The sequence below is a fragment of the Zalophus californianus genome, chromosome 17 (assembly GCF_009762305.2).
Source record: "Zalophus californianus isolate mZalCal1 chromosome 17, mZalCal1.pri.v2, whole genome shotgun sequence".
NCBI lineage: Eukaryota > Metazoa > Chordata > Mammalia > Carnivora > Otariidae > Zalophus > Zalophus californianus.
In genome coordinates, this window is record NC_045611.1 from 26,798,949 (window position 1) to 26,825,110 (window position 26,162).

At 54.4% G+C, this 26,162-nt stretch overlaps 1 protein-coding gene across 6 annotated transcripts in view; it reads left to right on the top strand.

Annotated features, from left to right (window-relative positions):
* Positions 1-1,234: 1,234 nt before the first annotated feature.
* KIFC3 (kinesin family member C3) overlaps positions 1,235-26,162 on the top strand; it is a 38,608-nt gene continuing 13,680 nt past the window's right edge. For 2 of the 6 annotated variants that reach the window (XM_027619850.2, XM_027619849.2), the window contains exons 1-5: positions 1,235-1,359; positions 5,412-5,616; positions 8,141-8,283; positions 12,966-13,104; positions 15,881-16,062. In XM_027619850.2, coding sequence (XP_027475651.1) covers positions 5,451-5,616; positions 8,141-8,283; positions 12,966-13,104; positions 15,881-16,062 — 630 coding nt within the window. In that variant the 5' untranslated portion in view covers positions 1,235-1,359; positions 5,412-5,450. The other 4 variants (XM_027619851.2, XM_027619852.2, XM_027619855.2 and 1 more) reach the window with 4 other exon arrangements.

Below are 26,162 nucleotides of genomic sequence, written 5' to 3' on the forward strand. Positions count from 1 at the left end.
CTGCACCCTGGAGGGGCAATGGCTGCAGGCTCTGGAGTAAAATGCTGCCTCTGTGTGGGAGACAAAGAACAGAGTGGCTCCTCCGGGTCAGCTGTCTCTCCTTGGCTGGCCGGCTCCCCGGCCTCCCCTGTGCCTCTTCGGGGACGTCCCCCAAGGAGGGACTTCTGGGCTGGGAGCTGCTGCCTGCTCCTGAGTGGTTGCGCTCTGGACATGTCTTCCCTGGAGCTTAAAGGAATATTTTACCTTAAAAAACCCTAAGCCCTGGAAGCTGTTAATTCCGGGGTGGTGCCGAGGCTGGGGAGGCAGCCGGGCCTGTGTATTCCTACTAGAGCTAGTGAGAGCGTGTGTGTGTGTAAACATGAGTGATAACGTGTGACACGCATGTGTGTGTTACGCATGCTACCCGGAGTGTGAGAGAGCGTGAGCGAAAGCGCGGGCTTGGGTTTTAAAGGATGTGTATACTAGAGTGTCGGAGAACGAGGTGTAGCGTGTGTGCGAGAATGTGTGTGGGGGAGAGCAAGTGTATGTGTGCACCAACGAGCACGCGAACCACTGCACGCGGAGCACGTGTGGGGAAGCACGTGTGAGTCGCCTGACCATACCGTGAGTGCATGTGCAAAGTGTGTGAGAATGTGGAAGTGTATACACGTACCATCTAGAGTGTGTGAGAGCGTGTGTGAAAGCGTGTGTTAGAAGGTCAAGGAAACGAGCTAGTGTGTGAGAGCGTGTGAAGGACAGCCGGCGAGAAGTGTATGTGTGAGTAACGAACGTGCGCGAAAGTTCTGTACCAGGGTTAGCGTATGTGCGCGTCGGAATGTAAGTTTAAGTGCAAAAGCACGTATGTAGGACCGGCGTGGGCACGTGTGTGAACACTGGATGCGTTCGTGTGCGGACTAGAGCATGTGTGTAGGCATGTGTGAGAGACGTGTGTACCGGCGTGCGAGAGCCCGTACACGAAAGCGCGAGCACGTATGACGCTGTGTGTGCACCAATGGGTGTGCGCGCACATGTGCACCAGCGTGTGCGGGACGTGGGGGCCCCCGGGGCCCAGCGGGAACATCTGGGCTGAGCGGGGAGGCCAAGGTGTGGGCGGCCCCGCGTGTGAGTGTGAGCGCGCGCGGGAGAGTGCGCGGGAGCGCGCGCGCGCCGCCGCCTCCCCCCCCCCCCGGGGCAGGAGCCCGTTGCCATGGGAACGCGCCGCGGCCCGAGTTAATCATTTCCTGTGGAAAGTGTGCGGGAGGGGCGGGAGCGGGGCGGGCCGAGGAGGCGGCGGCGTGGAGCTGCCTCCCGCCGGCGGGCCGGGTCGGGCCGAGCCCCGGGCTCTGCGGCGACGCCTGGGATCCTGCCTCCGCCAGGCCGGTGAGTCGGGGACCCGAGCGGGGGGCGGGCTAGGCTCTCGGGGTCCGCCCGGCCCCGCCGTTCCCGGTGCCGCGTCCGGGCCCGCCCTGCCCGCAGGACCCCCTCCCCTGCCCGGACCCGCTGCGGGGCGCGCGGAAGGCCGGGCCCCGGAGAAGCAGCCCTGCGCGGTCGCCCGCCGCCCCCCGCGCCGTCCAGCCGGAGCCGAGGACCTTACCCGCAGCACGGCTTGGGGCGGCAAGTCCCCTGGGGTCGCAGCAGCCTCGGGACCCCCGCTTCCGATCTCCTTGGCCTGGGAGAGGCGGAACCGACCCCGGGAACCGCGTGTCCGTCAGGGCCTCCCCCTCCTCTTGCAGAGATCACCCCCGCCCCGCACCCCCCAGGGATCCCTTGAAGGCTGCAGTTTCGAGCCCTCCCACCACGTACGTTCCCTGGGCAGTTAGCTTTACCCCTCGCAGGGCAGGGGAGGGTAGGCCGGCCCTGAGGTTGGAAGGAGGGCCTGGGCCGGTGCCCTCCTGGGCAGTAGGAAATTGAGCCGGCGACAGCAGCAGCCTGGGGGATCCCTGCAAGGAGGGCAAGCCAGAAGCCACCTCTTTCAACCCCCTGTTGGGAGTTAGAACAGAACTCTGGTGTAGTGAAGGGCCTGGTCCTGGGAGATTTGAAAGAGAAAGCTGTATTTAAATTCTCAAGTACTCCCCCAACCCCCAGCATATCTGTCTCAAGGTTGTGGGTCGCTGCTGTCCCTGACCTTTCACCTTCCCTGGGCCATGAGGCTGGGTGCACCTCTCCTTGCCCAGGTGCAGTCCCCATGTCCTTGATAAAGTAGACGTCTCCTTGGCCAGGGAGAGTCATTGGCAAGGAATGCAGCCTCAGAATGGGGCCCTGTATTTGCAGTTACTGGACTTTAGAGACTTAGGGTGATGAGTTCTGCTGTTCTTAGGGGAGCTGAGGTTTTTGAAGTCTGGGTTGTCCTGGAAGACCCAGTACCTGTGACTGTGTGCAGGGGAGGGCCTAGCCCCTGTCCAACCTCCCTGACCTTCTCTTCCAGGGAGACTAAGCTCTCCCCAGCAGCAGTATCTGGGCACTTGTCAAATCCGGTCCTCAATCATTGCAATATCCCTGGTCTGGGGGAGAGCGGGGGCTGCAGCTCTATTGCCTTGACCTAGACAAAGAGGGGCAAATCTGTCCCTCTCTCCAAGCCAGCCCCTCGGCACTGACCCACCACTGCAGGGAGGGAGATCACTGAAAAATAAAAATTTTGAGTTCCTTGTATATGCCAGCATTGTTCTGAACACTTTACATATGCATTGTCTAATTCTTATGCCAACCCTATAAGGTGGAGTTCTCCCCATTTTCAGATGGAGATAATGAGGCACAGAGAGGCCAAGTTCCCAAGGTCACACATCCAGTAAGTGGCAGAGCTGGGTCTGAACCAGCTTTTGGTCATAGCCACTCCACTCCACTCCACGTCCCCACTGCCCCACCCTGTGAGCCCTAAGTTGGCAGAAGCCCCAGCCTTGGGCTTATTTGAGTCCTGGATACTTTTGACCTTCCCACCCCACTGGCTGCTAAATTCAGCTGCTTTTTCCTCTTCAGGATCTTGCACACACCCTTCCTCTTTCTTCCTGCTATCTTCCTGGCTGCCTCTCCAACTTCCCTTCCACAAAGTCACAGAAGTATTGTCTCCTCCTGTCCCGGTCCCTCAGACTTAGCTGATCACTTTAACAGTCTTCTCTCTCAAACGTGGAATAGACCTTCAATGCCCCTCACCTTTCCAGCAGCTTGGCATGCAGGTGGAGCCTGTCTCTCTCCCTCTTTGCCCTAGTAGGCCGCTGGTCCTTGGGGTTGGTCGTGTGCCCAGCTCCATGCCAAGCAACCTGGGGGAAAGGGCATCTGGCTGTTCCCCCTGGTTCCTTCTGCTCCACACTGGTCCATCTTCATTTCCTCAGTGGAGCTGGCCCACATACTTGGATTAGCCTCTGCCCCATCCTTTGGCCCACCGTCCAGTAGCACTGTACCCAGGAGCCTCCTCCAAGTTGTCTTCTTCAGTGAGGGAAGGCAGAGAGCATGAGTCCCTAGCCAGTAAGCCTGGCATTCTTCCAGGGCTCAGCTGTGTGAACTGCGGTCACCAGATCTTCCGCTACCGGTCCCTGCACTCTTGACTTCTTTTGCCTCTCCCTGCTTCAGTCATTCCTGGCCCTGTCCACCCGGCAAGCTCGGATCCCTCCTGTTCTACATACCACATCGTCTCAATTCAGCCTCCCCTCCTCACCGCAGCCACACTTCCCCATGGAGAAGGAGGCGGCCACTTCCTTTAGCCCTGCCCACCTCTTGAGCCTACCCGGGTCTGCCCTCTGCCCAGCTCCTTTGATGGGCTCCCTTCCAGAGCCCCCAGGGCTTTCTTCCAGTTCGGCCTCCCCGCGGCATTGTTCGCTGGGAACTGACCATCCTCTCCTCCCCACCCCCCCACCAGCCGGTCACGTGTGAGGACTCTGCACCTGCCTGGTGTTGTTGCCACCTCGGACCGTCCTTCTGCAGCTTTCCTTACCACCCAGAGTGAGCTCTGTGCCTGGTTACCTTTGGTGATTATATCCTCACCTGTGGCACTGGGATCCTCGTTAGCCTCCCAGCTCTGAGTCCCCAGCCCTGCTCTTTGCCAGGCTTCAGCCCGGGCTGGTGTGTGCATGTATTTCAAGGTATTGACCCGTCAGGCCATTGCCAGGGGTCTGGTGTGGGTGTTGTTCCAGCACCAGGCTGGGTGGGAGGGGGGCTGCACCGATGAATGTGCTGTGGGCCCCACCCTGGAGAGCCAAGAGGGTCAGGGGAGTGGACACTGTTCACAAATAGGTAATCTTCACTGTCTGGTAGAAAGCAATCTGCAGTCCAGGTAACACCGTTAGGAAGTTCTTGGGTGCCTCGAACTCCATTTTAAAACCACATTGCCTCTCTGAGCTGACTTGGTTCTGTTAATGGCATCACTGTCTGAGTCTGGGACTGTAGCTGGGTACTTTAAATGCCCTCACAGCTGCTTTACACACAATAGGTGTTCAATAAAGACTTGTGTAGGGAATGCTTAAAGTCCGTTCTGTTCATCTGCCCAGTTCATGAGTGACCTATGCGGCTTTCTTTCTTTTTTTTTTAAATAGTTTTAAATTTATTTTAGAGAAAGAGAGACAAGCAGGAGGGGCAGAGGGAGAGGGGGAGAAAATTTCAAGCAGACTCTGTGCTAAGTGTGGAGCCTCAATGCGGGGTTCAGTCTCACGACCCTGAGATCATGACATGACCCAAAACCAAGAGTCAGACGCTTAACCCACTGCATACCCAGGTGCCCTCCTATGGGGCTTTCTATTCAGACAGGTGCTCCCCACCCCCACCCCCTTCTCCCATACCGCCTGGTGCCTCCCTGCATCCTGTTTGGATGGGGAAGGTTTGTTGAAGTGCTTACCTCCCTCCTGACAGGGAGCTTTGAGGCCCCATCTCTCCTGATCAAAGAGGACCCCTGGCAGGTGCCTGTCAAACAGCAGACACCAGATAAATAATTATTAGATGAAGAAGCAGTGAATCGTTGTGTCTTATTGCCTGCCAAGTTGTAGGCACAAAGTGAAGGCTACTTGAATAGAATGAGTGGACTTTTAAGAGAATTTGATATATACAAGACGATCTTGTCACTGGCCACAGTCAGCCCCTTCTGATTAGATTTATGGAGATGCTGTTGGCTACCTCCGTGTGGGGCTGTGACCTGGCGCGTCCTCAGGCTGCCAGGCTTCCAGGTTTCCAGTGGAGGAGCTGAGATGTGAGGTCTCCACAGTGCGCTGCAGACACACCTGATGGGCTCCTCACCCACTTTTGAGCCTCCTTACTTGGGAAAAAGCACCCTGAAATGATGACGGGCTCTGTTTCATCCTGCAAGCCCAGGGACCTTTGCGGGGGGCCGGGGGTGGAGGTGGCATTGGAGTTGGGGGGTAACAGGTGGCCCTGTTGTAGGCGGTCTCTGATCGGTTCCCCCCAGGTGCCAGGCAGCCGGCTCAGCCTCGCCTCCCCTGTTGTGTCCGCAGGCCGCCCGGCGCCCCGAGGAGGCCGCTGAGCCCCGGGCCATGGTCCCGTCTCGCCGGCCGTGGAACCTGGGAGCCACGCCCTCGCTGCGCGGCCTGTGGAGAGTGGGCCGGGCCCGGGAGCCCGAGCCGGGGATGGCTCGCCCCGCCCCCGCCAGCCCGGCCGCCCGCCCTTTCCCATACACCGGCCCGGGGAGGTTGAGAACTGGTGAGTCCGCATTTTTAAAATGCCTCTTTATTTCCCTTCCTTCCTCCAGATAGCAGAGATGAGGCCGGGCTTTCTCGCAAGTTCCTAGGCTCAGTCAGAGCTGTCAGGTAATTACAGGGTGCCGGGCAGCCCGCGGGCCGGCGCGGAGTCGCAGTCGGGGTGTCAATCTCGCCGGCGCTCCTGCCCCGCGCCCGCCGGTAAAGAGAGGTCCTGGACGCCGAGTTAAACTTCAACGCGGTCGCTGGAGCAGGGGGCCAACGCCGCCCAAACCACGCGATCTCCACCCGGCCGGGCGGAGGGCGCTCCGCGGGCGGCGCGTCCTTGGTCCCTGGCCGAGCGCTCGCGGTCTCGCTCGCGGTCTCGCTCGCGGTCTCGCTCTGGTTTCTGCGGCGGCTGGTAAACAAGGTAGGTGAAGGGGCCGCCCGGTGCCCTGCGCGGCGCTGACACCTGATCGCGGCCGGCCAGCCCGCCAGTGGCGCGAGGAGCCGACTGAGACCGCCCCGGAGCGTGGCCAGGCTGGGTTTAGGTGCCCTGCGCTCGGTTTCAGGTGCCATCCGGGGCGGCTCCTGTAGGGGCCCCGACAGCAGGTGGGCAGTGAAGGAATCCCCGAGTGCGCCCCCCCTCCGTTGTCCCCCTGGGGCAGCTGTCAACACCAGCTCTCCTTTCTGGGTCATGTCCCCTGGTACCTGGCACGCCAAGAAGTGAGTGGCACATCTGATTCCTGGTGGCGGCTGGATCTTCGGGTCTGGGGAGCTGCCCCATGACTGTCTCCTGAGCTGGGCTTGGGCATATCTTCCTGGAAGTGTGGAGGGAGAGAGGGGTCTTCAGTCAACATGTCTTGGGGGGCTTACTCTCTGTTATTCCTGACCTACAGAGAAAGGGGTTTAGATGACCAGCTGGTCTGAGCTAGCAGAGTCCCTCTGGGCCATCAGATCCAAGCCCCCCCCCCCCGGTACAGAAGGGGAAACTGAGGCTTAGGCCACACAGCAAACTCCTGTTCAGTCCCCTCTCCCCCACCACATTTGTGCCCCTGGTGGCCGCCGGAATGATACCCTCCAAAGTCTCTCTGCAGGGGACAGTGAGCCTGGGGATGGCCCTGGGGTCTCTGGGAAAAGCTTGGGCTTTTGGGTCAGGTAGCCTCGATTGTCTGGAAGGGGATGAAGATGGTCTGTACTCCACAAGGTTTTCCTAAGGATTGCAGATGTAATATGAATGAGCATTGCCTTTCTGGTAAACAGAAAGGGAGAGAAAAGGGTAAAGAACAAGCAAGAGACAAAAACATGTTCCTTTGGAAAACTAAACAAAAAACCAAAAAACAAAACTCAAAAATTAAAAAAAAAAAAAACCACTCAAAAGAAAAAACACTGAAAAGTATAAAAAAGAAGGTAAAAGTCACCCATAAGCTTCTAAATGGACATTTTTTTATCGTTCCTTCTGATCTTGTGTATGTGGGCATGCACACATACTGATCTATTAAGTGAGTATTATGAAGATTATATGACCATACAGACTAATCCACTTTTACAATTTAAGACAAAGGTCAAATGAAATCCCGTGAGTGAAACGCTAAGCAGAATGCCTAACACTGAGTAGGGTTTCAGCCAGCTTGGTCACCCCTGCCCCCCCACCCCCTGCGCCTCTTACCTCTGCCTTCAGAGGGATGGATAGGCAAGCAGAGGGTGGGTTAGCCCATGGGATTGCAGTACTGGCTCAGTGTGACACCGGGCACGTTATTAACCCTCCTTGGTTGTGGCCGTAAGGGCCTGCATCCGTGGCCACTTTCTGTGTGCCTGGTGCAGAGTGAGCATGTTATGTGTGTCATTCCATGTAACCCTCACCCCAGGACTCTGAGCTTGGTTCCTTGTCCCCATATTATTGACAAGGAAGCTGAGGATCGGGCCGGGCAGTAAGGCCCTGGTGGAGGGTTGGGATGGGGTACACGGGATACCATACCACGATCAGCTCTCCGCCCCATCCAGTGAGGGAGGCACTGTGCCAGAGGCTCGAGGGGATGTGCTTTAGCTGGTCCTGAATATGCTTTTGGAGGCTGCGGGAAGCAGGAGTTGGTCTTTAGGAAGGCAGGGGAGAAATTGCCACCTAGAGGCGGCCTTGGTAATAAAGCCACGGCCCTGGGGTGCACCTCCGGTGAAGATGAGTGCAGCCCGGTTGGCAGGGCTTCCCTTTGCTGCTCTCTGGAGAGGGTGTTCATGAGCAAGTGCCAGCCCCAAAAGCCACTGTGGAGGGTGGGGAGCACCCCCCCCCCCGCCCTGGAGGCCTCGGGTGCCTTGGTAAAGAGAAGCTCGGGGTGGCTTTTGGGAAGAAAGGAGCACAGCCCCTGCCTGGTGTGAGGCCTTCCCTCCGCGTAGGTCAGGCGTGTGAGGGCGTGTGAGTCCCTCCTGGCTGCGCCTGGGCCGGCCCGGACTGTGGGCAAGCAGAGCTCGGCGGCGGCCCTAGCCAGGGGTCCTGGCCAGCAGCCTTCAGCCAGGGGCATAGCATTTTACCTGTATTCTCTGTCCTGGGACAGGGCGTGGAAAAGACACCCCAGTCAGCAGTGACGAGGACTCCGGTGCCCGAAGTGCAGCTCGCCCGGCCCTCGCTCAGTGCCGAGCCCTCAGCGTAGACTGGGCTGGTCCTGGGAGCCCCCACAGGCTCTACCTGACCGTGCAGGTAAGCACTGGGGCCTTCAGAAAGGTGACGGGCCAAGCCAGGCTGGTGGACCTTCGCTCTCTGAGCTTTTGCAGCTGGGTCTCCAGCAGGCCGTCTGGGGAAGGAAGCCCTGGGAGCCAGCCGGGGACCTGCCTTGTGTTTCTTTGCTGAGGTCCTCACGGCACATCCGCCCTGAGCCTGCGTGGATGGAGCAATTTGCTTTATTACATTATCTCGGGGAAAATCTCACAGGAGATGACAGAAACTTTTCAGCCACACCCTGGCTGAGGTGTTAAAGTGAGAAATGTGGGACCTTCGCTGAAAAGCTAGTAGGAAAACAGGCAGGTTTGGGGGGTAGCTGTTAATCCCCACTCGAGCATGTTTATCCATGGGGCACTGCTTGTATTTCCTATTGGACGTGAGAATCCAAAGCTAGACGGAGGATTTTTGCCAAAACTTGGGTTCTTTTCTCTTGCAGTTATCACCAAGTGATTTTCAAAAGACAAATTTTACGTATATTTGTGTATTTGGTCATAGAGACAATACATAGTGATAGTAATAATAACTACTATTTATTGGGCACGGACTTTCTACCAGGCACTGGTACCATGTGATATATCTCACATCAGTACTCAACAATCTCAAGACACAGTTACTCTTTTATCTGAGTGGGATGGATGAAGTAATGGAGGCTCAGAGAGGTTAAGTAACTTGCTACTGGTCACACAGCAAGCCGGGATATGAATAGCTACACATGACGAGCTTTCTAACATATGGTGTAAAGAATTCACACAGGGATGTAATATTTAGAAACTGAATACCTCCTATAGTCCTGTATCTTGAAGAAATCCACTATTAAGAGTTAGGTGTTTATGTGTTTTTCCTATGTAACCTCTTAATTATATTTATACAATTTTATTATTTATTTGTACATACTGTTCTGTGACTAGCTCTTTCCCTCAACAGTAAATCCTGGTAAATGTCTTCATGCATGTCAGTATACAGAGAATTCCCTCATTCTTTTAAATTGCTGCAAAATATTCTACTTCAGGGTTTACCATAAATTATCTAACCAGTCCTCTGTATCATTTCTGATTGCAGTGAGCTCCTTAAATATCTACACATCCACGCAGCTATGGCTTGGAGCAATGTCAGGATAGTCCAGGTGCTGTGCTTTTTAAATGAATACATTTGTTAACAGATAGTTACAGAGTGCGTCTGTGCCTGGTCCTGGCCCATACCAAAGCAGAGAAATAGACCTGACAGTCTGGATGAAGGACCAGAGTTATTTGGGGGTGTTGTGTTGCGAAGGCTCCCTGCCCAAGAAAGATGGTACAGGAGAGGGCTCATATTGAAGGGACATGGGCAAATGGGGGGCAGGATGGAGTGCAGGAAACCTAGGTGTCCTTTGAGGGCATATCCTCCCTCATGCAGATGGAAGTCCTGAGCCCGGGTGGCGTGCGGCCCCGAGTCCTGATCTGAACATGGCCCAGGGTTTCATGTTGCTTCAGAGACCGTCTTGGGCTCCAAGGCTTTTCTCGGCCCTTCTTGTGTGGTTCATGTGCAAACTGAACCAAACGGTCCTTCTTTTATCTTACGGTCTGCAAGAAAAGCAGGTCTGGTGTGGGAACAGTTAAAGAAACCAGAGAACCCATTTCTTTTTCTCTGACTTGAGCCATTGGTAGTTAAATCCGGAGGTGGTCAGAAACCGGCTGCCTTGAGCTGGGCGGTGGCTCTCTTCCTGAATTTTGATTATGGGGTGTTGGGTTGTGGTTGCTGCCGAGTCCTGGGGTCAGCAGATCTGCTGAGAATCTCTGAGAAGCTCCTGTCAGCAACCAGTTTCCATGTTGGTGTCCTTCTGGGCCCTCGCGAAGCTCCATTATGTTTATAGGTGCTTTGAGGTCAGGGCTGTGGGGCTGAAGGAGGGACCCAGGCACTGTGGGGTGACCTGATAGGCTTGGGGAACCACCTCCCTGCCCCAGCCTCTCAAGTAGTTAAAACCTGAGATGCTCCCTCTGGAGGTGCTGCAGAAATTCCCAACACCCCTGCCCCCACCCCCCCGGGTGCCCTTCCTGTGGCTTGACCAACGGGCCAGAAATAGTGTAACCTTTGCTCTGGTGGCAATTGGAAACTCCCAGCTGCTGTCATTGCTGCCGCCGCTGACAAACCTACTCAGGATGGTGTGGCAGTTGGTCAAGGGGGGGCGGGGGGCGGACCAAATAAAGGCCGGGGGGAGGAGTTTTCCTACATACAAGAGATTGTGCTTGCCACCCTCCCTTCTCAAGTAGAACGTGAGGTTGAGAGAGAGGGAGAGAGAGAGAGAGAGAGAGAGAGAGAGAGGGAGTCAGACATGGTGAACGAGGCTGCTGATGTGGCTTTCCTCTTTCTTTTCTCTGTTTGTTGGATTTGGGGTTACAAAAGCCATAATAAAAACAACAACATGGAAAAGTACAGAAAGAATATTATGCTAACCTGACATCTGGTTCTTACTGTGCACCAGCCGCTTTGAGAACTTTGCATGAGTTCCTGCAGTTTCCCTTCACGCCAGTGGCATGAGGTGGCTGGTGACATTTCTATTTTAGGAATGGGGAAAATGAAGCTTCAGGGAAGGACAGTAACTTGCCCAGAGCCACACAGCACACACAAGGCACAGCCGGGCTTCACACCCGGTGCTTTCTGACTCCAGACTCGGAACGTTCTTTTATTTTGTTTTCTTTTTTTTAATTTTTATTTTTTTAAAAAAATTTTATTTACATTCAGTTAATTAACGTACAGTGTATTATTAGTTTCAGAGGTAGAGTTCAGTGATTCATCGGTTGTGTGTAACACCCAGTGCTCATCACATCACGTGCCCTCCTTCATGCCCGTCACCCAGTGACCCCATTTCCCCCGCCCCTCTCCCCTCTAGCAACCCTCAGTTTGTTTCCTGCAGTTAAGAGTCTCTTATGCTTTGTCTCCCTCTCTGTTTTTATCTTATTTTATTTTTCCCCTCCCTTCCCCATGATCCTCTGCCTTGTTTCTCAAATTCCTCATATCAGTGAGATCATATGATAATTGTCTTTCTCTAATTGACTTATTTCACTTAGCATAATACCCTCTAGTTCCATCCACGGTTGCAAATGGCAAGATTTTTTTGATGGCTGCATAATATTCCACTGTGTGTGTGTGTGTGTGTGTGTGTGTGTGTGTGTGTGTGTGTGTGTGTGTGTGTGTGTGTGTGTGTGTGTGTGTGTGTGTGTGTGTGTATACCACATCTTCATCCATTCATCTGTTGATGGACATCTAGACTCTTTCCATAGTTTGGCTATTGTGGACATTGCTGCTATAAACATTGGGGTGCACGTACCCCTTCAGATCCCTACATTTGTATCTTTGGGGTAAATACCCAGTAGTGCAATTGCTGGATCGTAGGGTAGCTCTATTTTCAACTTTTTGAGGAACCTCCATACTGTTTTCCAGAGCGGCTGCACCAGCTTGCATTCCCACCAGCAGTGTAAAAGGGTTCCCCTTTCTCGGAGCATTCTTTTAAACAGAGCATTTGTCTTTTGTTTCAAATACAGAAGGCACAAAGACACGCAAAAAAGTGTCTGTAGGGGCACCTGGCTGGCTCAGTCAGAAGAGCATGCGCCTCTGGATCTCTGGGTCGTGAGTTCGAGCCCCGTGTTGGGTGTAGAGATTACTTAAATAAAACTTAAAAAAAATAAAATAAAATATGTTTGTAATCCCCTTCCCAGGTAATTTCCATTGACATTAAAAAATAAAACAGAACACTGTACATGCTTATAAGCCTGAGAATACAAATGCCGAGAGAAGTTCAAAATGAAATATAAAGACTCCTTTCCCTTCTTCCCACATTCTCATGGTTAAGTTTCTTTTTACTCGCCCAAAAGTTTAAACGATGCATGCTTCTCCTCCTAGCTGCTGCATCACCTGACCTCCCAGAGAGAACCATTGTCTATACAGTTCCCCAGATTTTTTTTTTTTTTTGAGGCCTGTTTTATTTGTCTTATCATCAAATGGGATTGCACTATCCATGTGGTTCCGCGGCTTGCTTTGGATGTCTTTCTACGTGAGCGGCATCGTCTCTGGATGATTCTTTCTGACCCTCCCTGCCTCTCTCCCTGCCTGTCCAGTGGCCTGTTCTACCTCAGCCTTCTTTGCCTTGGTTTCTCCTTGAGTAGGAGACGGGGGGTGGGGGGCATGGCCTTCCCCTGCTCATGTGGATCTGTGTGCCCCCCTCTTGGCAGTTCTGAGCTGGTGCCGTCTGTCGGTGGGGGTAGCTGACATCTTGGGAGGGGGGGGTTGTGCCTGGTGGGGCTGGACAGCCCTGTGAATTGGGGGGCTGTGGGCCTGAAGCAAGCAGGCCACTGCCCTGGCGGCTCACGCCCCACAGAGCCCCGCAGGGATAGCCCAGTGAGCTTCACGTGAGAATGTCTAAGTGCCTGAGAACCTTCTTCATGGGTGCAGATAGCTGGCTGCCAACGGGGGCCCAGAAAATGCACTGCCACTGTCTTGTCATGGCATCTGGGCACATTTCTTCCAGACCCCAGGCCTCATTGTCCTCACCCACTCACACAGCGAGCGATGGATCCCTGGGCCCGGGGTGCTCACCAGCTCCAGGAGCACAGCATCCTCGGGCTCAGGAGGGGTGCCCTCCCCACTGCAGTCCCCTTCACGTGAGGATTCTGGTTGTGTCTTGGCAGCAAGCCCTCCTGGACAAGGGGTGCGAGAACAAGAGTCAGGGGACGAAAGAGGAGAAGCTCCTGAAGAGGCAGGCGCCGGCCCCCAGGCGGGACCGGGAGGCCCAGGAAGCTGGTGGCACCATGAATGTAGAGAAAACAGGTAAAGCAGGCCTGCCCGCCAACCTGGAACAGCCCCCGCTGAAGCTGGCCCTGGAGGGGAGGCTCCCATGGCGTTGGAGCCGACCCCCCACGCTATCCACTTCACCTGGAGGTGGCCCAGCCAAATCCTGGCCACCCGGCCACGCAACTCAGAGACCGCAGCCCATCCACCCTTACTCCAGGGATGCCCCCCTCCCGGTGCCACCAGGGCCCCACCCAGTGATGGGAGGCCCGTGGGGGCTGGGGTTGAATTTCCCTGCTTTTTGTCTTTTCCCCAGTGCCCGTCTAAAGCAGGCCAAGGGTGGCAGCCTCAAAGACGCCACAGCCTGCAGAGAGAGGCCTGAACCCATCCCCCTTAGCTGTGGGTCCACTGGGGACCCAAAAGCACTAGGAGAGGGTTGGCCCTGCTGCCACAAGGCCAGGATAGAGGAGCTGGTGGCTCCCTTCTTCTCTGTCCAGGACGACTGGTTCTGGAAGAGTCCACGGGCCTCCTTTGTGGGGTTCCCTAGTGGGAAGCCTGAGCACAGCAGTAATTGGGAAAAAGCATCCTCAAGGAGCCCAAGGGGATGGCCAAGAAGGTGTGGAGAGAAAGCTTTCTCTTGCTTTCTTCCTCCCGTCAGCAGCGGTTGATTGGTGTTTCTGAACCCTCTGTGGGGTGGAAGGAGCCATTGCCTTCTCTGGGGTTGTCCCAGAGCCGCGGTCACCTGTCTGGCGTTCAGGGGCAGGTGCCGGGGTCTGGCCGAGGTGTGGGCAGACGGGCCTTGGGAAGGGGTGCACTGTCCAGCCAGTCAAGTTGGATCTCCTGGTGGAGAAGAAAGAGACCAGCTCCTGTGAAGAGTGGGGACTGAGTCTTGTTCAGTGGGGTGAGAGCCGGACCTCAGTGTCCTTGCGCCTGAGTGGCCGTGAGGGGCAGTGTGCAGGCAGGGTCTCCGAGGCACATTCTCTTTTGACGACTTGCACTGACAACCGGCTCACTAAGAGGGGCATGCAGCCTTCTCGGCGCCAAGGCCCCTTCAGGCCCGCGTCCCTAAGTGCCCCTTTGATCTCACCTCTCCCTCGTCCTCCGACTCCTTTTCCAAGGTTGCCTCTCTGGGCAAGGACCAGTGTCCCCATTCCGCAAAGGAGGACCCCAGGGACCCCACCCTCCCATCTCGTAGGTGGCAGAACTAGCTCTCGGGACCTGGAGTCTAGTGTGTTCCCTACCACACCATGGCAGTCTGCAAAAGGGCTGAGGGCCATGCTGGTCACATGCTGCTCATGGCAGCCCCGTGTGCAGGCCTGGAAGCATCCATCTGACCTCACTCTCTCTAGAACAGGGAGCAGAAGCTTGGCCAACTGTGTGTGATACCCCTGCTGCGTCACATGCAGGCCCCATGGCCGGGGCCACGAGCCAGCCGGCCATGCACCTGCTCTAGCTTCCCGGAGGGTCTCGAGCTACAGCTCTTGCAAGGGACTGGGAGAAAGGGAGAAGCCAGCCTGTGCGTGCTTCGCCTGCTCTCTGGAGAGCGGGACCTGGGACTTCTCGGGGCCCACCCTCCTGGGGACAGGGCTGAGACATCCAGCCCAGCCCGGAAGCTCTATTTTGGCCTCTCTGAAGTCTCAGTGAGCACATCTGCCGCCTCCTGGTGGGTCGAAGCTGCCAGTAGGGTGTGTGACTTCAGACGCAGAGCCCCTGGGAGTCCTGCCTCTCAGCTGTGGCTCCGGGGGTGTAGCGTGGGGGAGCCCAGAAGCCCTGCTGCTCTCAGAGTGGAGGCCTGGGGTCAGCAGATGCCACTTGTCACACTAAACTCTTGGAGGCTTCTTTCTGCCTCCTGGGGCTTTGGCCAGGTCTCCGTTTGGGCTACCTGAGGGGAGAGGCAAATCTCCTGCCCTTACCCCCTCTCCTCTGCCCCACCCCCGCACACCCCCAGCTCCTCGAGGAGACAGTGACCCTTCTTGGTGTCCTCCAAGCACACTATGACACACACCCCAGGCCCTATTAGCAGGTCATGGCCCTTGATTCTGTGTCTTTGTCCTTCCGTCCATCTGTTTCTCTCCTGCTCCTGGTGACAGGACAGTGGAAGGCTGTGGCAGAAGGAGGAGTCAGGTGGAGGCCCCCCCCCCAGTATTTATCTCTTCCTCGTGCCTGGGCAGTCCCTGTGCTCAGTGCAGGTGTCGGCCTGGAGCAGGCCTGGCCGTGTCCTGCTCACATGCTGCGTCTGTGTCCGTGTGTCCTGGTCTCGCTGTCCCTTGCACCCGCACACCCTCCCCTCACCCCTTCTCTGTGTGTAGGTGACCACTCCCTGCGGAGGTCAGGGGACAGGTTGGGGAGCCTCTGCCTCCCTTCTGTGCTCTAGAGGGGGGGTTGGGGTTTAAAGAAATCATATTCTCCCAAGAAGAGTGTTTTCTGGGGAGAGAACCCCAGACTCTTCATCAGCTGTTGCCAGAAGCCGTGTCTCTCTCAGCTGCGATTCCTTGCAGCCCGGCCGTGGAGAGGAGATGGCCCGTCAGACCTAGGACACACGCTCTGAGGGCTCTAGGGTGAAAGCTGCTTTCCTAAGTCCCGATCCGGGCGATCCTGTCTTCCAGAAGCTGCCCGCGGACGTGGCTTCCTCTAGGGCAGGCCCTGGATCCCCTGGCTCATCCATGCTCCTGCAGCCCCCGGCCCCCGGCCCCCGGCCCATCAGCTTGCATCCCCGCCCCATCCCCGATGGTCTGCCCTGCCCCGACGGGCCCCCTCTCCTCAGCCAGGGTGGGTCCTCTGCTGTCCTGCTGATTGGCCACTACTTTGCTCATAGGTGGGCGGCTCTTTGGCAGCGGGAGGTGCTCGAGCCTGGCAGGGCTGCCAGGTTCTGCCCCCATGGTGCATAGGATGGTGGCGGCCATGTCCCAGCTGCAGGAGGAGAAAGCCCGGCTGCAGGAGGGGCTGGCCCTCCGAGACAGTGATCAGCAAGCCACATCTACCCAGCTGCAGAACCAGGTACCTGGGGAGGATGGGATGGCAGAGGCCACTGCCCACCGTGGGGCAGGGCAGAGGACACTGCTTGGGGCCCCTGGCACCAACCCACCAGGCCACTGGCACGACGGACAGATAAGGTTCCCTCCCTTGGCTCAGGCATGCGCGAGAGGGCAAGGTGGTAATGAGCCAGAGGCCTGGGCCGCCCCTCCTGCTCTTCCTTGTGCCCCATTCCTTGTGCTTCCTAGAAGTGGGCTACGTGTGCAGATGTGAGTGAAGTGGGGAGGTATAGGGGTGCTTTCAGCCCTGCAGCCGCTGCGGAGTCCACCCCGTCCAACTACCTGGCGGTCCTAGTAGACAGAATTCACTGCAGAGGTCACCCCAGGGAAGGCTGGTAGGGAAGGAGAGTCCGGTGGGTGTGCACATGGGTGGAGGAGCTTTCAGGCTTCTGGAAGCCAGGGAGGGCCTCAGGCGTATGCTGGCAGGCGCTGTCTCCTTCCTTGGCTGGCCAGGAGGACCTGTGCAGACTCAGCTGCATGCCCTCTGGGGCTTACCCTGGGCCCTCCTTCCCCACCTGCACCTGGGCCCTGAGGCCCCTGTCCGGGGGCTCCGCTCCCCCCACAGCCATGGTCAGTGTCTGTCTTTAGTGTCTGTCCAACCTTCCCCACTTCCCCAAGGCCCCCCCACCCTGTCTCTACATCATCTTTGCCCCGGATCCGTGCCCTGAACTCAGGGCCCAGGGCTCTCTGTTGAAAGGCCTGCCTTCAGGTGGGGCCAAGTTCTTTCTCTGTGGTGACCCAGCATGTGGGCCTTCTGCTTGGGGGAACATCACTGAATACCGTGACTTGTTCTCGGTTCCAGGGAGCAGCAGATTACTTTGATGCATTTTTTCAATGCAGCATTTTTTTCCCACCGTACAGGTATATCCTCTTCTCAAGAACTGTCTGTTCTGACCACCTGCCCCTTGCTGAGTTAGGTGGGCCTCCTTGGGGCGTCCCTAGTGCCCCGTGTCTCCCTCTAATACACTGACGCCCTTGTTTGCTACCTCTGGGCCTGTCTGCCTCACTGTTGGGGGCTCCTCTCGGCAGGGTGACACACCAGCTTTGTGTCTCTGTTGCCTCCTGCAGTGTCCCTCTGCCTCCCTCTCTCAGATGTTTGCGGAGTGCCCGGTATCCACTGGGCACCAAGCTAACCACTGGGGATGTCCAGGTGTGCAGGCACGCCTTGGCCTCTGGAGGCTGTGGTCTAAGGTCTAGGGGAGGACAGACATTTGTTACATGCACCCATGTTAAGTTAGAAGAGTAACAAGGGCTCTGCAAGTGCGCACACACAGTGCAGGAGGGCTTGTAGCAGAGGCCTTTGTCCGGGACATCAGGACCTGTCGGGGAGGTCAGGGACAGCCTCCTTGAGAAAGCAGTGCTGGAGCTAAGGTCTGGCACAAAGCAGAGGAAGTGGGTTCTGAGCTGAGAGAACAGTCTGTGCAAAGGGACTGTGGCAAGAGGAGCAAGATGAGTAGAGGGGCAGAACCAAGTTTTGGGTAGCCCTGTGGGGCTGGGGGCTGGTCCAGGGCTCACACCTGCAGGACATGCCTGGCCCGTGGCAAGAGCTTGTCAGCAGCTCGTCTTTCCCTGACCTTCTCCAGGTTAGACTGTCCTGGCACGTCATTTTTGAAAAAGTTTTTTTTTTTTTTAAAGGGCTTTACTGAAATATAATTCACATACCACAAAATTTACCCCTTTAAGGTCTTAAGTATATTAAGACGGTGATGTGACCAACACCACCATCTAATTTCAGAACATTTTCAATCACCCTAAAAAGGCCCATTTAGTCACTCTCCTTTTCCCTCCCTGCCCCACAACCCCTGGCAACCAGGGATCTGCTCTCTGTGTGTACGGATTTGCCTTTTCTGAACATTTCACAGAAATGAAATCATCACAATACGTGGCCTTTCATAACTTCAAACAAATTTAAAAATTTTTTTCTTTTACTTTTTTATTTTTTGTGAAGATTTTATTTATTTATTTGAAAGAGAGAGTAAGCACAAGTCGGGGGTGGGAGGGAAGAAGCCTCCCCGCCGAGCGGGGAGACCAACGCAGGGCAGGGCTTGATCCCTAGACCCGGAGATCAAGACCTGAGCCGAAGGCAGATGCTTAACAGACTGAGCCAGCCAGGTGCCCCCATTTAGCAAAATCTACTTACTTGTTACAGGGGAAGTTGAAGGTGAAGCATCTTAGCCTTTTGGTGTCTTTGTGCCCCAGCTTTCCAGACCTTCCCAGCCCCTGTCCTCTCCCATCCCCAGCTCCCCTGGACAATTGGGAGAATTCCAAACGGTTCCTCTTCTTTGCTCGAGTTTTATCCTTGAGTTTCCTCACTGCCAGTTCTTTCCTGAAAATTTCAGGAGATGCCCCTGAAGCTCCAGGTCTCTGGGCTCCTCTTTGGTCCAACCTTGTGGAGCTATGTCCAACCACGTGGACCAGGGGCCAGGTTCGAATCCTGACTTTGGGCACTACTCAGTTAGCTGTGTGACCTTGGGCTGGTTAATTACTGCTCTGCACCTCAGTTTCTTCATCTGCAAAATGGACACCAGAGCACCTGATGAGCTGAGCTGATAATCTTGGTGTTGCTGCCACCAGTAAAGATGGTGGTCTTTACTGGGAAGAGCTTTGGATTTGGAATCACCCGAACAGGGGTCCAGTCCCAGCCATGCCACGTGCTAGCTGGGCAGCTATAGGAAGTCACTGCCTTGCTGAGCCTTCATTTACCGTTCTCTGAACCGGGGCTAATACATGGTGCTTTGTGGTTAGTGGCTAGCTCAGTCGTGAGACTGGACGGAAAAATGGATGACAATAAAGTGCTGCGCCTCGTGAAGTATCACTTCTGCATGCTCTGGTCTCCTGTGGGCCTCACTGGGGTTTGACCCAGATTGACCCTCCTGCTCTTCTAAATGTTGCTCATCTAAGAAAAGAGATGGACACTCTGCTTCATGCTCACGGTGCCCTGTTCCCAGCCTTGTCTGGACCTGCCTTCTGGATGTGGCTGCCTTCCGGATGTGGCTGCCTTCCGGATGTGGCTGCCTTCCCATGTTGCTCTTCCTGAAAGGGAGTGTAGCCCCGGTGGTGGAGTTTGAGGGTCCCGTGGGGGTCCCACAGACCCGAGTTTCAATCCGACATCCACCATTTAGCGGCCAGGTGACCTCGAGCAAGTTGCTTAACTAAGGCTTCATCTCTTGGAATCTCGGTTTTTCTTCCTGGAAAGTGGGGATAATGTATCTACCTCACAGAATTGGGGGGCTCAAAGTGATGATCTTAGGAGTTCCCTGTGCCCTGCTGGCAAAGCCGACTCAGTAAAGGGGGCTGCCGTTATCCCCGCTGGGACCTGGCCTTGTGGGGGCTGTGAGGGTCTTCGGAGGCGTACCCGCTGATAAATGTCAGATGGAGATTTTTGTATTTACTGGGCACCCACCGTGCTCCTTGTGGGGAGCAGTCGGACCACAGGTCCCCAGTCCTCGGGCATCCAGCTGACCCAGGCCACAGAAGTCACTGGTGGTTATTCTGGCAACTGACGTGTGGCTGTGGTTGGTCTGGATGACCCTCCACAATGTTGGCAGCAGCAGCCCCGGGCCACATCCTGGTGGCCTCGAGCTCCCCCTCCTTTGTGGATGTCCCTGGAGCAGTGGCCTCCACACCCCCAAGGCTCCTGCCAGTGCTCTAGACTGCACTCCCCTCATTGCCCCTGAACCTCAAGGTAGAACCTTAAAAAATTGTGCTCAGAGGCCACAGACTGGCAGCCTAGATCTAGCCTTCAAATGTGTCTTGTTTGCCTGCTTTGTTTCTCTTTTTTTAACAATTAAAAACATTGTGATAGAATACACATAACATAAAATTTACCATTGCAGCCATTTTGAAGTGTATAGTTCAGCGGTATTAAGTACATTCACACTGTTGTGTGACCATCACCACCATCCTTCCCCAGAACTCTTTTCACCTTGCAAACCTAAAACTGTTCCCATTAAATACCAACTACCCACTCCCCCGCCCCTCTCCCCCAGCCCTGCCACCCACCATTCTACTCTCTGACTCTGCGAATTTACCTATTCCCAGTGCTTCATGTAAGTGGAATCATAGTATTTGTCTTTTGTGACTGGGCTTATTTCACTTACCATGATGCTTTCCAAGTTCATGCATGGTGTTGCAAATGGCAGGATTTCCTTTTCTTAAAGATTTTATTTATTTATTTGAGAGAGAGAGTATGTGTGTGAGTACAAGGTAGAGGTGAGGAGCAGAGGGAGAGGGAGAAGCAGACTCCTCTGCTGAGCAGGGAGCCCAACATGGGGCTCGATCCCAGGACCCCGGGATCATGACCTGAGCCCCCCAGGCACCCCAGGATTTCCTTCCTTTTTAAGGCAGAATAATATTCCATTGTACGGATACACCACACTTTGCTTATCCATTCATCAGTGGACACTCGGGTTGCTTCCCCATTTTAGCTATTATGAATAATGCTGCTATGACCATGGGTGTGCAGATATCACTTCGAGATATTTTAATTCCTTTTGGGTAAATACCCTGAGGTAGAATTGCTGGATCATATGGTAGTTCTAGTTAAAATTGTTTGAGTAATCTACCGTCCTGTTTTCCATAGCGGGTGCACCATTTTACATTCCCACCAGCAGTTTCTCCACATTGCCAACAATATTTGTTATTTTCTGAGTTTTTTTTTTTTTTTTTAATTAATAGCCATTGTAGTGGGTGTGAAGTGGTATCTCATTGTGGCTTTGATTAGCATCTCCCTAATGACTAGTGATGTTGAGCATCTTGTCACGTGCTTATTGGCCATGTGTCTGTCTTCCTTGGAGAAATGTCCATTCAAGCCCTTTGCCCATTCTGAATTGTTTGTTTTTGTTTTTGCTTTTGTGGTTGAGTTGTAGGAGTTCTCTCTGTATTCTGAATCTGAACCCCTTATCAGTATATGATTTGCAGATAGTGTCCCCCATTCCGTGGGTTGCCTTTCTAGTCTGTTGCTGGTGTCTTTTGATGCACAGAAGGTTTTATTTTGATGAAGTCCAGCTTATCTATTTGGTCTTTTGTTGTCTGTGCCGTTTGGTGTCCCATCCAAGAGAACACTGCCAAATCCAGTACTGTGAAGGTTGTTTTCCTCTGTTTTCTTCTAAGAGTTGTATAATTTTAGCTTTTACGTTCGGGTCTTTGATCTATTTTGAGTGAATTTTGTCTGTGGTGTAAAGCAAGGGTCCAACTTCATTCTTTTGCATGTGAACGTCCAGTTTCCCAGCACCGTTTGTTGAAAAGACTGCCCTTTCCCCACTGAATGGTCTTGGTCTATTCTGTTCCATTGGTCTCTATGTCTGTCTTTATGCCAATACTTCATTATTTTCATTGCTATAGCTTTGTAGTAACTTTTGAAATTAGGAAGTGTGAGACCTCCAACTTTCTCTTCTTTTGCAAGTATGGTTTGGCTATTTGGGGTCCTTTGAGATTTCATATGAATTTTAGGATGGATTTTTCTATATCTGCAAAAAAATGTCATTGGAATTTTGATGGGGATTGCATTGAGTCTGATGATCACTTTGGGTAGTAGGGACTGACATCTTAACAATATGACAATCCGTGGACATGGAACATCTTTTTTTTTTTTTTTTTTAAAGATTTTTATTTATTTATTTGAGAGAGAGAGAGAGCACAAGCAGGGGAAGGGACAGAGGCAGAGGGAGAAGCAGGCTCCCCACTGAGCAGGGAGCCTGACCTGGGGCCCAATCCCAGAACCCTGGGATCATGACCTGAGCTGAAGGCAGACACTGAGCCACCGAGACACCCCGGGATGTCTTTTCATTTATCAGTGTCTTCTTTAATTGATTCCAGCAACATTTTATAGTTTTCAATATACAGATCTTTTGTCTCCTTGATTAAGTTTATTCCTATTTTATTCTTTCTGATGCTATTGTACATGGAATTATTTCCTAAATTTCCTTTTTGGATTGTTCATTGTTAGTGTGTAGAAGCACAACTGATTTAAAAAAAAATTTTTTTTTTAAAGGTTTTATTTATTTGACAGGGGGAGAGAGAAAGAGAGCGCACGAGCAGGGGGAGCAGCAGGTAAAGGGAGAGGGAGAAGCAGACTCCCTGCTGAGCAAGGAGCCCCGTGTGGGGCTTTGTCCCAGGACCCTGGGATCATGACCTGAGCCAGAGGCAGACGCTTAACAGACTGAGCCACCCAGGTGCCTCCCCAATTTTTTAAAGATTTTATTTATTTCAGAGAGGGAGCGTGGGGAGAGAAGCAGAGGAGAACAGAGAGGGACAAGCAGACTCTGTGCTGAGCACAGAGCCTGACGCAGGGCTTGATCTCACGACCCTGAGATCATGACCTGAGCCAAAACCGAGAGTCGGACACTTAACCGACTGAGCCCGCACAGGCATCCTGAAGAACAGCTGTTTTTTACAAAGTTGATTTCGTATTCTGTGACTTAGCTGAGTTTGTTTATTAGTTCTAACTGGCCTGCTTTTTTAGTAATCAGATTCGTTGTCAGTTTTTATTTTTATTTTTTTTTTTAAGATTTTATTCATTTAGTTGAGAGAGCAAGAGAGAGCACAAGCAGAGAGAAGAGGCAGAGGGAGAAGCAGACTCCTTGCCGAGCAGGGAGCCCAATGCTGGGCTCGATCCCAGGACCCTGGGATCACGACCTGAGCGGAAGGCCGACGCTTAACCAACTGAGCCACCCAGGCGCCCTAGCTGTGAATTTTTAAACCTGAGTTAAGTTCACATAAAAATCTGGACCTCCTATTTTGTCAGAAAATACAGGAAGATGTGGCATCTCTGGGCTGCCATTCCCATGTGGCATCCACTGCCTGGAGGCTCAGAGCAGCTCCTGCCCTTGGCAGAAGCGAGCGTCCTTCCTCTGACTCTCCTGTGGTGCCCCGGCCTCCGGCACCCCTCCTGCCCCACGCCCTGCCTGACAGCCTCACTCAGAGACTCTGCTCGGCCTGGCCCCTAAATGCAAAAGAATGCATTTAACATTCTTTCTACATGCGTTTACTGAGCACCTGCTGTGTACCAGGCACTGTCCTAGGCACCCGCACGAGAGACAAATACTGCCTTCAGGGGCCTTCATACTAACAATAGAACTCATTAAGTGCTTTACCTGTATTATCTCATTTAATCTCACTTAATCCTCCAGACATCCTCCCAGGGGTAGCCTTGTTACCCTATCCCCATGAGGAAAGCAAGAGGCACAGCCATGTGGAGACTTCTCCAAGGTTATCCAGGGGTTAGGCTGATGTCTGTATTAGAAAACTGGAACTGGAGGGTGTTATGCTGAGCAAAATAAGTCAATCAGAGAAAGACATGTATCATATGACCTCACTGATATGAGGAATTCTTAATCTCAGGAAACAAACTGAGGGTTGCTGGAGTGGTGGGGGGTGGGAGGGATGGGGTGGCTGGGTGATAGACATTGGGGAGGGTATGTGCTATGGTGAGCGCTGTGAATTGTGCAAGACTGTTGAATCACAGATCTGTACCTCTGAAACAAATAATACATTATATGTTAAAAAAAAAAAGAGATAGCAGGAGGGGAAGAATGAAGGGGGGGAAATCGGAGGGAGAGACGAACCATGAGAGATGATGGACTCTGAGAAACAAACTGAGGGTTCTAGAGGGGAGGGGGGTGGGGGGATGGGTTAGCCTGGTGATGGGTATTAAAGAGGGCACATTCTGCGTGGAGCACTGGGTGTTATGCACAAACAATGAATCATGGAACACTACATCAAAAACTAATGATGTACTGTATGGTGATTCACATAACGTAATAAAAAATAAACATAGATGATAGATTAGATAGATGGCAAATATTTGGAAACTTTGGGAGATTTATAAATTATAAATACAAAATAAAATATTTTACTTTTCTAAAAAAAAAAAAAAAAAAAGAAAGAAAGAAAGCTGGGCAGTCTGGCCTGAGAACCCATGTGCTCAACTGCCCCTCAGTGGCAGAAGGACTCGAATGTGCAAACTTGGCAGTGGGCAGGGCAGGGTGGATGGGGCCAGATCGGCACAGTCAGTGTTCATGTGGCCACGAGTCAGGTGTCCTTTGAGGGTGCATGTGTGGGCACAGGATGGGGTGCTTCCCAAGGCTGCCCCTCTGGCCTCTGTTTCCTTGGGGTGTTCTGGGTCCCAGGACCTCTTGCCTTTTCAGCTCAGCCATGCCTTGGTCTTGCCATTGGGAGAGCTGTCTTTTCCGCAGAAGACAGTCAGTGCCCATGAGCCGGGCCTGGTGGGAGGTGGGGAGGTCGCCAGCAGGTTGTCTCTGCTGATGGGCGCGGACAGCTGAGAACACAGACCTGGGCGGGGCGGCCCCACCCTCTTCGGAGCCTGCTTCTGCTGAGAGATGTGAATGCGGCTTTGGGCCAGACAGGCCCCGGCCCCCCGCTCCCTGCTCCCGCTGAGGCCCTCTGCCCCAGGCCCGTGACCCAGTTTCTCTGGCTGCCGGGGAGCCTGGGCCGGGGCAGGGATGTTGCACAAACGCAGCCTGGCCCCTTCGTCAGCCCTGGGGTTGACACCGGCAGGCCGCCGGGAGCCTGCTTCTCCTTTGGCCTGGCTCTCCGCCCTCGGGAGTGTGCGCGCTGCTCCTCTTCTGTTACTTCACGTGTTTATTGAGTATCTACTGTGTGCCGGTCGCCTGTTGGGGCCGGGGTGTCTGAGGGGTAATAGAGAAGGTCCCTCCCCGCCTCGCCTCCAGATGTAAGCAGGCCACTGACTCAGAGCTGGGGAGGGTGTGTGAAGGGATGCTTACAGGGGCCCTCTCCCCTGGAAGGCCTTGCTCTCCGGTCCAGTTCACCCCCAGCACCCCACTTGCTGCCCTCACCGCTCCTGAAGCAGAGCCCTCTGGGTGGAGGGCAGCCGTCCTGCGCCCGAGCAGCACACATTCTCATTCCCCAGCCCCGAATGGAGCTGGCCTGCCGGGCCACCCTGTGGTGTTGGTGGCCTGTGTCCCCCCCACTGTCCAAGACGAGCCAGGAGATGACTGACACCTCTGACGAAGAGCCTTTTACAGCCTCTTGCTCGACCACCCACCCACGCCCCCAGCCTTTTGGGGCACCCCTCAGAGGTTCCAGGCAGAGCCCGGGAGCACCCAGAGTCCTGATTGTGATGCAAGAAGGGAGCCGGAGCCTGGGCTGCAGGTGGGCATCCTGACCCCCCGAGGGAGCACTGGAAAACCCCGCTTTCGTGCATCCGGGCCTGCGTGCCAGTGGCATTAGGGACGAGCGAGGTCAGGGCACACCCAGGCTGAGGAAGCAGCCTGTCTGGGGCACCTGCTCAGTGCAAGTGGGTCTTCCCAGGGTGATTTCCGAGGGAAGGAAGCAGGGGGGCGGGGGCACCCCAACCTTTCAAAGGGAGGTAGACCCACCTATTTCAGGATGGCGGAGTGTGAGAGGAATGCATATCATTTGAGACTTAAAAATTGCCTGAAAGCACAAGGAATTTGTCGGGCATAATTCTACAGTCCAGAGACCCCCGCTTTGTGGTGTTGCAGTCACAATTTTGTTTTGGGATTTTTGACTTAGTATGTTGAGGAGTCTTCCTCCAGGTCACTTAAAACTTGTGACAGACACAGCCGGAACCATAGCAGTCTGCGTGAGCACTTGCCGCGACTTACCTAACCATTCCCTTAACGCTCGGTATCGAGGTTACTCCCAGCTTCACGGCTAAGGAATAACCCGCTGCCTTCTGCGAGCTGTCCCTCGCTCACTGGGCTCAGAGGCAGGAGGAATGGAGCGCTGCTCACGCCAGGCTCTCAACGGAAGGGGACGCTGGAGTGGCGCAGGCCTGGTCTGTCGCTCCGTTTCCTCCCCCCACCGGCTGGCTCGGAGGAGCAGAGACCACCCTCTCCCGCCCCAGGAGACCGAGCGTGCCCCACAGACCTCGGATGACATCCCAGCCATGTAAAATGGGGAGCTGCGACACACCCCAGCATCCCAACATCTGGCCTCTGCTGAAAGGTCAGAAGTTTGGAGATGTGCGCCTGGGTGTCCCCGGCCATGGCTGCCTCCTCCGGGGGGACCTGCGCTGCCCCTCACCTGCCTTACCTGGCTGGCCCGGCCCCTGCAGGCAGC